This window comes from Orcinus orca, chromosome 2, assembly GCF_937001465.1.
Source record: "Orcinus orca chromosome 2, mOrcOrc1.1, whole genome shotgun sequence".
Taxonomy (NCBI): domain Eukaryota; kingdom Metazoa; phylum Chordata; class Mammalia; order Artiodactyla; family Delphinidae; genus Orcinus; species Orcinus orca.
The window spans coordinates 156,132,424-156,148,160 of NC_064560.1; the positions used below are offsets into that span (position 1 = coordinate 156,132,424).

The following is a 15,737-nucleotide window of genomic DNA, read 5'->3' on the forward strand; positions in this document are numbered from 1 at the left end:
GTAGTGGTATAACGTGGAGCTGCTGCCACACTTCTCACATCTTTGAAATGCCCCTAAGCTAAGTGGTAGGGTGAATTGTTTGCCAAAGTTACCAGCAGGTTTTTTTTTATTTTTCCTGCCTCCCTTCACTTAGTGGACACTTTTAAAAAATGAGTTTTAAGATGAGAAAGTTTAAAAAATTTTTATGTATAGTCATGGTCTTTAACTTTTGCTAAAACTGGGTTGCTGTTGAAATAGCAGATGGGTGTGATAAAAATGGGAACATGTCAACTGTAAAAAGAAACCAGTGCAGATTAAATCACAATTAAAAATATCTATAATATGATTCACTAAAATGTTTTTCCTTTGGGTTAACTATTAATATTGTGTCCTGTTTTTGGTCATCTTTTGTCAAAACCAAGGAATGAAAAAAAAAATGGATACAGAGAAAATGACCAAGGGTGGCTTTGAAATTTCTTCGTTCAAAGATTTTTAGGACATGGGGTTTACACAGTCAAAGAATCTTGAAAACAGGACTTGCAGGAACAGGCTGATATGGACTTTTTGCTTTTTCTATTCAAGTTGTCAAAAAATGGATTATACTTATTAGCAGTATCTGGTCCTCTTGTAAGGTAAGGAGTATCAGAAGGATATTATCCACAGAGGCCTTAAAAATGATGCCTTATGTCCCTTGTACCAGTCCCCAAAGTATTGTATACCTAGTATACTTGACCTTTTGCTGAGACAACTTGCAACATTTCTAATTGGTCCCAGTGCTTAACTCAGTGCCGAGCCCCAGTAGGTGTTCAGCATTTGTTGAATACAGAAATGAATCAATACCTGTTTCCAAACTGGTGCTTTTCATAGCCCTTCTTTGTAAAGCTGCTCCAGGGATCTGTCAAGAAAACTAATCCAACCAGCCTACTTCTCTTTGAAAAATCCTTCAGTGGCCCTCATCTCCTTGAAGTTTTGCTTCTCAGTCTTTTTTCCTTCTAAAATTATTTTTGATATTGTAAAGTCAGAAATTCAAAGAGTGTTTGAAAATAGATGTGAAAAAAATAACATGTCCCTAACTCACCTTCCAAAATATCCAGTTTGCTGGGCATTATATATTTTTTTATGTATTTGGCAAACTATATATATAGTCTTTTCAGTTTTGTTTGTTTTACACCAGTAGAATTATGCTAAAATATTGACACTCAGCTCCTTCCCCATTGGCTAGGGTGAACTGTTTAATGTCATGGAAATTAATCTTTGTGTATATTGCAAATATTCTCCCAGTCTTTTGCTTGTCTTTTAACTTTATGGTGTCTTTTCCCCAAATAGATGTTTAAAATTTGTATTTAGTCAGATATGTCAATATTTTGTGTCTTTTGCTTAGGAAAGGATTTACTTCCCACTAAGATTTTAAAATCATATTCTCATAATTGACAGTATTGAATTTTACAGTTTACTCAATATGGCACTTTTAAGTTTTTATGGTATAGTAGGCATCTACCTTTTCACTCAGATATTTGGTTTTCTCAATTTATTCAAACATTCTGCTTTTCCCACTAACTATGCATCTCCAATATTGAGGATGCTGTTATCTTGAACTCCTTACCTGTTTCTGCTCTACTGCCATACTGTTTTGGTTACTATAGTTTTAGCATATGTTTTGGAGTTTTTATGTTTTTCCCACCTCAAATCTTATTGACTGTTCTCTTCCATTCACTTTTTAAATTTAGATGTAAATCACATACTGTAAGATTCACCTTTTTTGTCTTTTAATTTTTTTTTTTTTTTTTTTGGCTGCGACACATGGCATGCAGGATCTTAGTTCCCCAACCAAGGATCAAACCCTCACCCCCTGCAGTGGAAGCATGGAGTCTAACCACTGGACACCAGGGAAAGTCACCTTTTTAAGCTGTATGGTTCACTGGTGTTTAGTGTAGTTACAGAGTTGTGCAACCATCACCTCTAATTCTAGGACATTTTCTTTCTTTCTTTCTTTCTTTCTTTTTGGCTGCTCTGTGTGGCTTGTGGGATCTTAGTTACCTGACTAGGGATTGAACCTGGGGCCACAGCAGCGAAAGTGCTGACTCCTAACCACTGGATTGCCAGGGAAGCTCCTCTGGGATATTTTATCACTACAAAAAGAAATTCTATGCCCATTAGCAGTCATTTCCTATCTCTCTGTGCTCTCTCCCCTCCCACTGCCAACCAACCCTAGGCAACCACTAATCTACTTTCTGTCTCTATAGGTTTGCCTATTCTGGACATTTCCTACAGATGAAACCATGTAATGTGTGACCTTGTTATCTGACCTATGAGTCTTTCACTTAGCATTAATATGTTCAAGGTTCATCCATGTTGTAGTACATATCAGTACTTCATTCCTTTTTATGGCTAGATAATAATCCATTGTATGTATATGCCACAATTTATCTATTCATCCACTGGTGGAAATCTGGGTTGTTTTCCCCTTTGGCTATTCTAAGTAGCTCTGCTATAAACTTTTCCATACAAGTATTTGTTTAAGTACCTGTTTTAGGTACATACTTAGTAGAATTGCTGGGTCATGTGGTAATTCTTTTTAAGATTTGTTTTGTTTTTAATTTTGATCTTTGATAAGTTTTTGTACTATTAAACCAAATAGTTTTTAATTTGATTGTTTAACTTGAAAGCCCCATAACATATAGTTTGCAAATAATGACAGATTTTTGTCTTTTCCCTCAATGTTTTAATCTTTTTTTATAATATGATGGCTGGCATCTTTATTCTTGGTTCTAAGAGGAAATATTTTTAATATTTTGCTGTTGTGTATGCTATTTCCTATAAATTTCTGGGAGAGTGCTTTCATTAAGGTAAAGTTTTACTCTATCCCTAGTTTGCTAAGAACCTTTTAAAATCAGGAATAGATGCTGAATATTATTTTCTTTTAAGAATTTTCTTTTAAGAATTTATTGAGATGTGGCATCTCTCCTTTAAACTGTTAATGTTTTGGGAGCATTGGGCTTGGTACCACTATTTGCTTTGGTTGATTTCCTGGTTACTTCAATGGATTTTTCTTCCCATCCAGACCAATCTGAAAACCAATCTGAGAACTCTGTTCTGGAAAATCTGTAGTGCCAGGTTCAGTGATGGTGTAGAGCTATACGTGTTAGAATACGCTGCAGCATGTTTATTTTCTTCAGTTCTCTTATTCCCTTCATTTTTTTCTTGTAAACTAAACAATTTAAAATCTTGTTATTCAGAGTTAAGAAACACACTTCTTTACATGTTTATAAATGCACTCCATAATTGCTTCTGCTGCTCCTCCTACCTTATTCCTGATAAAAAACAAAGCTACCGAATGCTTTGAATGCTTTGAAATTACATCTGTTCCTAGGGCCCTCATTACCATAGTAACAAGGAGGCAACTCCATTGCTTTTCAAAAGGACCTAAGACAATCCAAATACCTTTTCATAGATTAGACTGCAGGCCTGCTCAAGGGGGTGTCTAAATACCCTCAGCATACACAAAATACAACTGAGATAGTTTGTAGAGGAGAGGAAGTAAAATCTAAAATCCCCTGAGTTGAGGTTCCATCACATTACGAAGACTCCAGACAAATCCTGATGGGCTTTACTTTCTACCTGGTGATGATCAAGTAGCTTCCTATTAAGGCTCATTAATATGACCACCCCACTCCACCCCCAGTCCACATTGAAAATAACTGGTAGAGGTCTGGGACTAGAGAATCAAATGAGGCAAAGGTTAAAAGTGATATTTATCTAGTTTTTGGCCACACCGTGTGGCATACGGGATCTTAGTTCCCTGACCAGTGATTGAACCCACACCCCCTGCAGTGGAAGCTCAGAGTCTTAACCACTGGACCACCAGGGAAGTCCCCAAAAAGTGATTTTTATTTTTGGGCCAAATTGTGTAGGTGGGGCCCACAGGTAATCTTTGGTTTAAACATGTTGTGGTTAGATTTTTATTTTTGGCTGCATTGGGTCTTAGTTGCTGCACACAGGCTTTTCTCTAGTTGCGGTGAGCAGGGGCTACTCTTCATTGAGGTGGGCGGGCTTCTCATTGTGGTGGCTTCTGTTGTTGCAGAGCACGGGCTCTAGGCGCACGGTCTTCAGTAGTTGTGGCTCGCTGGCTCTAGATTGCAGGCTCAGTAATTGTGGCACATGGGCTTAGTTGCTCTGCGGCATGTGGGATCTTCCCGGACCAGTGCTTGAACCAGTGTCTCCTACATTGGCAGGCAGAATCTTAACCACTGCGCCACCAGGGAAGTCCTGTGGTTAGATTTTGAAGTGCCTTGCCACCTGAAACATCTCCCCTGATTTTATCTAATCTTTTAGCTTATGAATAGAATTAAAGAGCTTAGGAAAATCAAAGTATAATTCATTGTGGACTAGCCAAATAATTTTCTGTATGGATAATGATGACCAAAAAAACCCTAAGTTTAATTATTATCAGGAAAACAGGAGAGTTTGAGATGCAGGATAGAAAAACTCCCAATAATACAAACTCTGGGGAGTATTTTGATATTAAGTAAAACATCCTAAAGCAATTGGTATAATTTTTATTCAACAGTATTGAGTGTCTGTAACATATGGTTTGGGGCCTGGTAGATATAACAGTGAACAAAATTAAGTCTTTTCCTAGAGCTGATGTTCTAGCAGAGGAAAGATGCACCAGCATAGACATGTCAGGAGGGAAGGAGAAAGTGCTGCAGAGAATGTAAAGAAGGGGTAAAGGGAATAGGGAATGCAGGGGAGTAATACTCCTTTATGTGGATGGTCACGGAATGTCTCTTGAGAAGATGACATTTGAGCAAAAATGTGGAAGAAGTCAGAGTGACACAGGTAAATATCTGGGGGAAGAAGCAGAGGGAACAACAGCAAGTGTAAAGGCTCTGAGGTGGGGTTGTGCTTTGCGTGTTTGACAAAGAGCAAGAAGGCCAGTCGCATTGGAACAGAGTAAGCAAAGTGGGGAGAGACAAGTAAGGAATGAGAGATGGTGGGGTATCATCGTAGGGGAAACCATTGAACGGTTTGGCATTGAAGATGATATTGTTGAATTTCCCTTTTTCCTTATAGGATCACTCTGGCTGCTGAGTTTGAGAGTAGACCATATGGGGAGTAAGAGTAGAATTGAGAGAGACCAATAGGAGACTCATGCAGGTGAAAAATGCTAGTGGTTTAGCAGGGTAGTAGCAGTGGAGGTGGTGAACGGTAGTTGCATTTTGATTATATTTTGAAGGTAGAGCCAATGGGATTTGCTGATGTGGTTGTGAGAGGAAAAAGGGGGTCAAGGATGATTCAAGGATTTTTGGCTTTAGCAATTGGAAATAGGATTGATGTTTACTAAAATGGGTAAGATTTTGGAAGGGTGGTTTGTGGAACGTGCACAGGGAATCAGGATTTTGTCTTGGACGTTTTGAGTTTCAGATGCTTATTAGATATCCAAGTGGAGATTTAGAAAAGTCAGTTTACAAACCCGGAGCCCTGGAGAGAGGTTGGGAGCTGGCCACTTTGTGCACTGTGTAGGTTATTTTTAGAAATGTTAGACTGGGGTGGGGCACTTAAGGTGCCAGTTTCCAAACTGTTTGAGGCGCCCTGAGGCATCATAGCCAACTTGGGTTGCTGCAGGTTATTTTCAGATTTCCAGGAAAACATTACAGATGGTGCATGTGCTTGATGTGTGTTTTTTTAAAGTTTTAAAAAAGATGTTTGAGTTGTGTGCATGTGTGTGTCCTGTGCTGCTGGGATCAACTGAGTGCAGTTTTGTATGTGCACCTAGTGTTTCTGACAGAAGAAATCCTATGTAAGCAAACACGAAATTCATATTTTACTCAAATTGTTCCCCAGTATATCAGTCAATCCTGTATAGCAGAGCTGATTTTACTTATTTAGAAGTTCTTGGAGGGTGGGATAGAGAATCTGTCCTGAAAGGTAGAGAACCACTGCCTGGAGGGCCAGGAAAGGACTGATGGGTATTTGTGCGAAATGTCTTTAAAAAGCAGTTTATTTCAAAAATTCTTGCATATTTTGCATTCTTTCTCTAATGTATTATCCCATTCTTAAACCTTAAAAATGGTTCAAATTAATGCCATGGAGTAACATTTGTGGCAAGAATGAATGGTTAAGTAGGTTCTTCTCTTTCAAGTTAGTATGCTATTCAACTTTGAGATAAGATGACTCTCATAAAATTAGGGAGAGTTGAGTAGTATTGGATGCAATCAGACATCTTTAGAAGGAACATAATCTAGCAAATGAGCAGTTAGAGAGATTTAGAACTGTCAAGGAACTAGTTCAAACTCAGAAGGGTAGGAACACCTAGGAAGCTAAAATCCATTTAGTTAATCAGCTGAAGAAAGTATGTAATAAATGGAAGTTGATTAGGCCTTAAGGAGGAGCTTAAAAACAAAAATTTAAGCCATGTTTGTCCAGCCTTTAGGAGAGAGAAGGGTGGGGGAAGAGGCTGAATCTTTCAGTGTTGAGTGAGCTCTTTGCCGGTGCGGGGTGGTGTATAGAAACTGATTATAGCTTGGTTGAATTCTTCCTTAGATTCTTCTTTCTTTATTTTTTTCATGTATAACCCAAACCTCCTGGTTTAATATCAGAAAGAGGGGACAGTATGAATGGAGGACTCAGGTATTCCAATTTCTGAAATTGGAATTTTGATCCCCATTACGACTTAATAAATTGACACACTGATTTATAGTATGAGCTAGCCTTGGGAGCCTTGTCAGCTCAGAGCACAGTGATAAAGGTGGGTTTCTGGTCCTCCATCAGTGTGTGAAGTTATGGCTAGGTGGTCATCTCTTGATTCCTTTGTGATTCTCAGGATTTATAATTCTAGCACTAAGGAGGTACTATTCAGGAGACCACATAAATATCACACAGTTTTTTGTTTTGAGCATGAAATAAAAGAATTGCATGATCTTAAAGGATATTTAACCAAGTTTTGTGTTTCTTGAAATTTTTGAAACACTGTTTCTTTCTATTCAGTATTGTTTTGGAGAGTCACTGAATTTTCTTTGTTTCTGGGGTTTGTGGGATGTGAGTAGACATGTGACGGTGGGATAGAATTAAAATACCTGTGTAACTTTTTTAAAAAGGCATTTGGGATTTAAAAAAGAAAATTTCACAATAATTTGATTTTTCTAATAAAATTTGCCTATTTTAAGGGGATTTTCTCTTGATTAGCCTATTCTTTGTTCCTCTAACTACTGATGACCCTCCCTTCCCTTCCCCATCTTCCCAAATAAGAGCCTGTGGAAGGCATTTATCTATAGTTTTGATTTGTGTGTTTTCTGTAACCATTAAAGAAATTTAGAGCTGAGTGGCATCAGATAGCCATGATGTCACTTTTCTCTTTCTATCCAAACTAGTTTTTAGTATTGAAATCAGAGGAAATACTGTGCACTTAGGCTAACAGTGAGTGACCTACAGAATAATCTACCTATTTTTAACTTAATTCCTGGGTATTCTTCCTTTCCCTGTATTATCTCAATCTCTCCTTAATTTTTGTGTGTGTCTCCATAAATATTCTTCTAAAATTTGTTTCACATCTATTTAGAGTATTTCAGGAATGGGTTGAGCACATACCAGGATCAGAGTCAGTGTCCAAAAAGACCTTGCTTTTTGTGCCATTTTGCTTCTGTGTGTTATCCTGATAGTCTCATCTCATTTCTGGATTTGTCATGTAAATGGGCACTCATATTCTTTCTAATGGGTTTTATTTATTACATTTTTGTTTCATGATACAGTGACTAAACATAGCTTTCTGAAATCTTATGCCTATATATATCATTAGTACATGATGCATATACTTCTTGCTTCCCTTTCCCTCCATAGATAACTTTATGTATCATATGCTTTATTCATCTGTCTCCCACTTAGAACACAGGTTTGATGAGAATGGGAATTTTTGTACTTGTCCACTGCTGTATCCCCAATTTCTGGAAAAGTTCCTGGTACTATCTACTATAGATGCTCAATAATACTAAGTGAATGAATGAAAGATCTGTTCAATAATTTAGCTGTCAAACTGTGAGATTTGAATAAAAGGAGAAATAATTGCTTGAACATTCAAATTAGAGACTAGAAATTGTTTTATACTTGTGATGTGAAATGGGAGAAAATTCACCAAGGTTTAGGATTGGTGAAAATTCCCAAAGGTAAGGGGCCCGATCTCTTTACGTCCCTCCAGATGGTAGCAGTTTGAGTGCAACTACCAGTGTTGCCAATCTGGATGAGGATGGGCCTACCTTTTTTGTAGTTTTAATCAAATCACTGTAGTATATACTTATATATTAATAGTTTTTCCTATGCGGCTCTCATCCTCTCTTTTACTGAATAACTTCAGGTCTTGGAGCAGTGTTTTGTAAATTTGAGGAACATGTGAATCCCATCCTAAGGAAGAAATTTATTGAGGTCCTTCAATATGAGTAGAATTGAAAGTTTTGTAGGGAATTCCCTGGTGGTCCAGTGGTTAGAACTCCACGTTTCCACTGCTGAGGGCCCGGGTTCAATCCCTGGTCAGGGAACTAAGATCCCGCAAGCTGCATGGTGCAGCCAAAAAGAAAAAAATAATTTTTTTTACATTACATTATAATGTAGTTAAATATATAATGAACAAAACTAGTAAACCTTGTATGCTTCTAGATCTTAGGCAACTATAAAGAGCAAATAGGTACATAATATATACAATACTTCAATATTATTTTGATGTTAGTTTGAGTAAAGTTTGAAAAACTAAATTGATACATGCAATATAAATGCTGACATTCAATCTGCAGATTCTTATGGGTTTGTCGTGTTTTAAAGATATGTGACTGTGATAACTCACTCTCAACTTTTTCTCCATTTGAACTGCTGCTGAAACCTTTGTTCACATTGTTTGGCTTTCATTTTGCCCTCATTAAATTAGGGTTTCAAGCACATGGGAGCATATCTGTAGGTATTAAATAATTATTTTCTAAGCGAATTCAGGAACTGAAGAATATCCTATATGATTATGCTTTGGTGTTTAATATTTTTCTCACCTAAACATTCCACTCAGTAGAAGTAAGAATTACAGTGAGTGTTACTCTCCATGAGGGCATTGTTATGTGCAACACTGAATAGACTGATTTAAAGGGTCTATTTATATGGGAACCTGGGTCTAGCACTATCACCTCTCCATAAGTTCCCAGGTAATGCAGGTTAGCTTCTGGTTTGCCCCTGGGTAATTTTTAGTTCTTTGCTAATCACTGTAGAAGATTTTTCAGATACAAAGCTCTTTCTCAGATTGTCTTTTACTATGCTTTTTAAAACTGGGAGGGAAGTGTTTAATACAAGATGAGACTGAATGTCAGTTCCTGAAATAAAACATATTGTATAATGTTTTCATAAGGAGGACTTGGTGAACCTCTTTATTTAAATCTTTTATAACTTAAAATGTGCGTTTAAAATTTTTAGTGTGTCAGAAAATGTTGACCTCTGAAGTAATGACTACATCACTACTGTGGTCTTGAGCAAGTTTCAGTTTCTGGGCTTTTATCTCCTTTTTCAGCACAGTGGTTGCAGGCTGTGAACTACAAAAACACTGAGGAATATGAAGTTTGTGGTGACGTGAGGGCCACAAGGTGATAGGTGGGCATGCAGGGATTGGGGAGAAAGAAGGAGCAGCTGGTACAAAGACCCCAAGATGCAGATGCGCTGAGGAACAGAAAGAGGACCAAGTGAGATGTTTGTAAAAGTGCTTTGTAGATACAAAACATTCCTTACAGCTCAGGTGCTGTTATGTTTAGGGAAGATGTTTGTTTTCTTTTTCCAGTGGGCTATGTTTGTTAGCTACAGGGCCATCTTGCCTAGGGAGTAGGATCCTGCTTTGAGGATGGAAAGCAAGAGTTGGACCCATGTGTCACAAATTCAAGCAGTTTGTGAATTAGGATTTCTATTACTTTATTTGTGCTAATAATCTTTTATATAAGATTGGGCAGTAGGAAAGAGGAATAAGCTTATTACTAGAAATTTTTGGGGAGGGAGTTTTGTATCATTTCTAACTCTCACCATGTTTGGCTTTGCTTGCTGTGTGTAGTTTTGCATCTATTATAAATCTGATCTTGGGTGTCAGTTTTTCCTTTGTGGTTTGGTTTGTTAACAGTTGAAGTACCTAAAGGTTCTGGGTGTGAACTCTGCATGCTTTATAACTAATTTAGAACCAGGGAAGTTAGGGTTTTCTATTGAAGTAATTAAAGCATTGTGATATATATATATATATATATATATATATATATATATATATATATACACACACACACATACATAATACACACACACACGTAAACTTTATATATATAAAAACTTACACAGAAATTACCAAAACATGATAATAGGACATTATTTATGTTTTTATATACTTTACAGATGGAAGTTTTAAAAATTTCTTGGTGTCTTCTTCTTTTCTAGTTTGGAAATTTATTATACATTTATTATACATTATACATTTTGTTAATGCTGTTTATTATACATTTTGTTAATGCTGATGTTGGTTTGGCTTTTTTTTTTTCTTAATCTATATGTAAACATGACCTTAGACAGCTGTGTTTAATATAGTAAAGAGTCCTGGGGAGACTTTGCAGTGTTTCTTGTTGGGACTTAGTGTCTATGTATTTTAGTATTTAAAGGATGTGGTTTGGGGCTTTGAAAATGAGAAGGAGGTTGCCTAACTCATAGCTGAATGCCTGCATATCTAGATTGTTCTGTCCTGGAGGTTATTAGTAACATGAAAGTTTTTTTTTTTTTTTAATTTCTTTCCATTAGTCTGGTGTGAAAAAAATGAAAGTTGTTTTTATTCTAGTTAAAGTGACAGTATTAAGTATTGTGGCTCTGTGTGTTTGCGCATGGCTGAGAGTAGGATTTTCTTTAAAATCTGATGTTGCATAGGAATGTTTTAGGTAACTAGAGTGCTGGAGAAAAGCTGCTGCTCAAGCCAAACTACTTTTTGCTTTGCAGAAAAGTGGCGCCGAGAGTCTCTGTGTCTCCACCTTATGAACCTCCCGTCTCTGAGAGAGCAGGGTGCTAGATCAGGAAATGGTGGGTGGAGTTGCTTAATCGCATCAACTTCCTGGGCTGCCCAAGCATTGATTAGTCAGACACTCATAATGTTCCGTTTAAGAGGTTCTTGCTGATTGGCTGGTTTCTTCTAAATCCTTAGGTTTGACATTCATGCTTACGAAAACCCTTGCCATGTGCAAGGCACTTTGCTGCATGCTCTATGAGAGATACAGAAAGGAGTAAGAGTATTCTTACCTTTCAGGAGCATACAGTATAGTAGGGGAGATGAAGACAAGATAGACCATGGTAAGTGTCCCAAGAGAGTAGTTCTGGAAATTCAAGCAAGGCTTATAGTAACCATTGATGGGTGTGGGTGGGGCTGTGGATGAGACCTGGGCAGGGAAGGGCCCAGTTGGGTTTCAGTAGTTCCTGTAGGTAAAGAGTGACAGAGATGTTAACATCTTTGTCACTCTTAGGCTTCCCTGGTGGAAGATGTTGATAGGTAGGGAAGAAAGGTCAAATGGCTACTGTGAAGGTGAAGGAAAAAGTAGGAGGAGGCAGGAGCTATTAATCATAAGCACTGAGTTTTCCCCAAAATTCTGTCCAAAATTGTTCATGTGCGTACTCTGGCATTTTTCTGGGCCAGAGAACTCAGACGTTTTCTCAGATTCTGAAAAGGATCTAGGGTCCAAGAAGATTGAGAACCACTGGGCTGAGTTATCAACCTTAGATGACTGAGAGGATGTTGAGGCTTTGTAGAGAAACAAGGAGGTCATGTGGAACAGTTTTCCTTGTGGGAGGTGGGGTGGGATTTGGGGGAACTGAGCTTTTGAAATGGTCCCCCTAGGGGGGCAGGTTGCCTTGTCAAACTAGCAAGTTAGGTGGGTCCATTAATAACCCTGTATGACCCTGAAGGGCAGGTGTTTTCACCTTAACATTAACATTTCCTTAACATTATTTCCCCCTTTATTTGGAGTTCAGATTGATGAAGATGTGGGAGATGAGGATGCTACTGTAGAATAGTTCTGGCATTTACTTTTCATGAAGCTCTTCCTGTGTGTAAAGCGTTCCGTGCTTGATCCAATGGGGTATTTATAAAATGTCAGACAGGGAATTGCCCTTAAGGAGTTGATGGTATTGTAATGCTTTTCCTTTGGCTTTTTGTTCAGCTTGGATCTGTGTTCAGTTATCTTCAGGTCTTTGACCATTTCCTGGGCAAAGAGAAACATTTCTATTAACATGAACTTGAAGTGACTTTGGTCTGTGACAGTTATAAATATACTGTACTTATAATTAGGAACCTCTGTACAGCTGATTTAGTGACTTCTGGACAAATCATTTGACTCTTCTATTAATTGTTATATAGTATGTGTTTGTATACACACACATGGCCTCGTTTAAAATACTATGAAGCACATTTTAAAAATGACCTAGTGGGAATTCCCTGGCTGTCCGGTGGTTAGGGCTCCACGCTTCCACTGCAGGGGGCACGGGTTCGATTCCTGGTTGGGGAACTAAGATCCCACATGCTGCATGTCATGGCCACAAAAGACCCAGCACGTAGTATTCATTACACTTAGTTGGTCAGCTTCCACATTTGTGAAATGGGAATAATAAATAATAATGATAATTTTATGTATCTCATAGAATTGTCCTGAAGATGAAACTAATACATATACACACATAATCGAGTTCTTTAGAATAGTATACAGCTTAAATACTCAATAAATATCAATGGCTACATTATTAATAATAACATTTTAATATTAATACTATCATTTCCCCTGCCCCATGAGTGAATGTGGGGCGACTATTGTTGTAAAAGAATTTGCAGTAAGATGTCTTTAAATAGTAAAATTCCCTATGTATTTATTTAAATATTTAATTTATGTTTATCTTTAAAGTTGTGGAAGTTAAGTGCACTTATGCAAGGCAGAGTCAGGTATTAATTAGGCTGCTCATTTAGGTTACAGCATGAGGGATTGAAAGCCATATTTGTTTAATTAATGGGTTGATTGGCCTTGACCACTGTTGTCTTTCAGTTCTTTTTTATTTGACTGCCTGTGTGTTTGTCTCCCTTTTCTTATCTTTTTTGTGCCTTCTGGTTTATTTCCTGTTCAGTTTTCAGTAAAGGGTGTGGAGTAGGGCAAGAAGAACTTATGTTGGTTGGTGCCCTGGGTCTGAACCAGGAAGGAGTGCTGCATCAGACAGCCTGGGGCTTAGTGGGGATGGACTTAACAATGATCCCTGCAGAGCTGCCCTACCCAGGGAACCTGTGAATTCCACAGTTTCTCACTCGAGATCAGATGGTATGCAGCTCCAACTGTGTGTGCATAATTAACATTTCTGGGCTCATTCATCCATTGTTTCCAAATGCTTCCATTTATTTATTTCTCCTCTTGATTATGAGAAAATTTAGTTGTGTAACAAAAATACAGAGCTAGAATGATAAAACCCCACTTTGCCATTGCCCAGCTTCAACAGTTTATCACCTCATGCAATCTTGCTTGATTTCTACTCTGAATCTCCTCTTCTCCCCCCTCTTGTTTTGAAGACATCATATCATTTAAGCTAAAAAGATTTTAGGATGTATATCTAAGGGATGAGGACTTAAAAATACATACATACATACATATATGTTAATTTTTATGGTATGTCTGTTTGAGGATCCACATATTTGGTTGATTGGTTGGTTAAATATCTTAATGTATAGGCTCCCCTCTTCTTTCTTTCTCCCCCCAGCCCCCCTCCCATCTTGGAATTTGCTTGAAGAAACCAGTCTTATTTTGTTCTATAGTTTCCCCTCAATCTAGATTTTGCTATTTTGTATTCCTCCAGTTTTTAGCATATTGCTGTCTCCTGCATTTCCTCTGAGACTGGCTCTAAAGGATTAACCAGATTAGAATAGATTTTTTTTTTAAGTGTCTTTCCCGCCCCCCCCCCCATCAGGAGCATGTAATGTTGGGTTGTGTTTCAGTTTTGTGATGTTAGCAGCTACTGATGATCATTGCCTAGATCCATTAATTCAATAAAGTTTGGAAAATGGTGATGTCTATTTCTATCATTCCTGCTATTTATTTTGAATCAAAACCTGTCGGGAAATAAAATTTAAGGCATTTAATGGCTTTAAGTGTATTTTATTTTGAATACATATTTATTTGAATTAGTATTCTCTCTCTGACTTTGTAGCAGTGGTTAAAATATAGTGCATGATTTGGTGTTGAGATGTGCGATATGTTATATTGGGTAGCTGATAACTTCAGAATGACTTCAGACCCATGTAGTTCACCTAGTTAGGAAATTACCTTAGAGTGCTTAAAATATGTCTGCTTAGTATAGTTAACTTTGGTATTACTTACTGAAGACCTTGGTTTCAAAATTGTGCAGTTTTTTTGTAAAACTGTAGAAGGGAGGCTTGGAAGATGATCTGATTTTGTTGAGTTTTTTAGTCCTATTTCATAACTGCCATGTTTTACATTTGAGTGTTTTTTTGTTTGTTTTGTTTTTATTTATTTATTATTTATTTATTTTTTGGCTGCATTGGTCTTCGTTGCTGTGCATGGGCTTTCTCTAGTTGTGGCGAGCGGGGGCTACTCTTCATTACATTGCGGTGGCTTGTTGCAGAGCACAGGCTCTAGGTGCGTGGGCTTCAGTAGCTGTGGCTCGCAGGCTCTAGAGCACAGGCTCAGTAGCTGTGGCTCACGGGTTTAGTTGCTCTGCGGCATGTGGGATCTTCCCGGACCAGGGCTCGAACCCGTGTCCCCTGCATTGGCAGGCGGATTCTTAACCACTGCGCTACCAGGGAAGCCCTACATTTGAGTATTATTCACTGGTTTGTGGGGCTCACTTGGTATCTTTGATGACCTTCCAAATATTCCTATTAATATTTATAATATGACAATATTTTTGTTTATGGAAAGAATTAATTTGTTTATTAGAAAAACCCAGTCACCTCATTTGTATTTCATTTAAAGCAAGCAGCTGAAGCTAGGGACTAGAGAGTGATCTAAGGCCTAGTGGTCTGAGCAGCTCAATGAAGCTCATAAGAATATCTGTGGTGGGGTTAATAGGGGAGGTTTTCTTCAGTAGATCTAAAAGTGACCAGATAATTAACTTCTTTCCTCTCATACATTCTTACTGACTTTCTTCTGTACTCTCTTCACATCTTGTTGTCAAGCTCAGTGCTCCTGAGGTGAGCCAATTTACCTTACTATTCATAGCTAATAAGTGTGGTTGAATTTTTTCTTCAGATACATCTGCAATGAGATGAACCTGATTTTTTCAGTAGTTTGCCAGATGGATCTTCAGCAAGTTAATTACCTAACTCTAAAGAGTTACCTAACTCTTTAGAAAATAATGGTATCCCTTTAACAAATAGCAGTTTTGTTTTCTGAGGCTTCATCTTGCCACTAATACTTTGTTGGATCCAACAGGCTATAGCCATCCAGTTGAGGTGCTTGTACAGTAGAGATGGATGTTACATTCTCACTCTGTTTTCCAGATTCCGGCTGTCTCATTTAGAATACATCATTCATTCAAATTCAACAAACATTTTTTTGAGTAAAATTCTGGGCAGCAGTGGTAAACCAGACAGATTAAGCGTCCCTGTCCTTGGGAGCTTACATCTTAGTGAAATTATCCGCAGAGTTCCCCAGGTCAAATTCTACATAAATTTCTCTTTTGCCCAATTGTCTGGACATGTCCAAAGCTGCTTTTTGAGGAAAGTCAAAGAGAGC

The 15,737-nt window shown here is 37.8% G+C and overlaps 1 protein-coding gene across 27 annotated transcripts in view; it reads left to right on the top strand.

Annotated features, from left to right (window-relative positions):
- FBXO34 (F-box protein 34) overlaps positions 1 to 15,737 on the top strand; it is an 86,066-nt gene that overhangs the window by 53,925 nt on the left and 16,404 nt on the right. For 2 of the 27 annotated variants that reach the window (XR_007475673.1, XM_033404718.2), the window contains exon 4: positions 9,515 to 9,683. The exons of 24 other annotated variants lie outside the window; for them this stretch is intronic. Coding sequence is in view for 1 of the 3 variants with exons in the window: in XM_033404718.2 (XP_033260609.1) it covers positions 9,601 to 9,683 (83 nt within the window). In the remaining 2 variants the exon portion in view is untranslated. Of the gene's footprint in view, positions 1 to 9,514; positions 9,684 to 10,381; positions 11,308 to 15,737 lie in introns of those variants that run through there. One more of the 27 variants, XM_033404731.2, reaches the window with a different exon arrangement.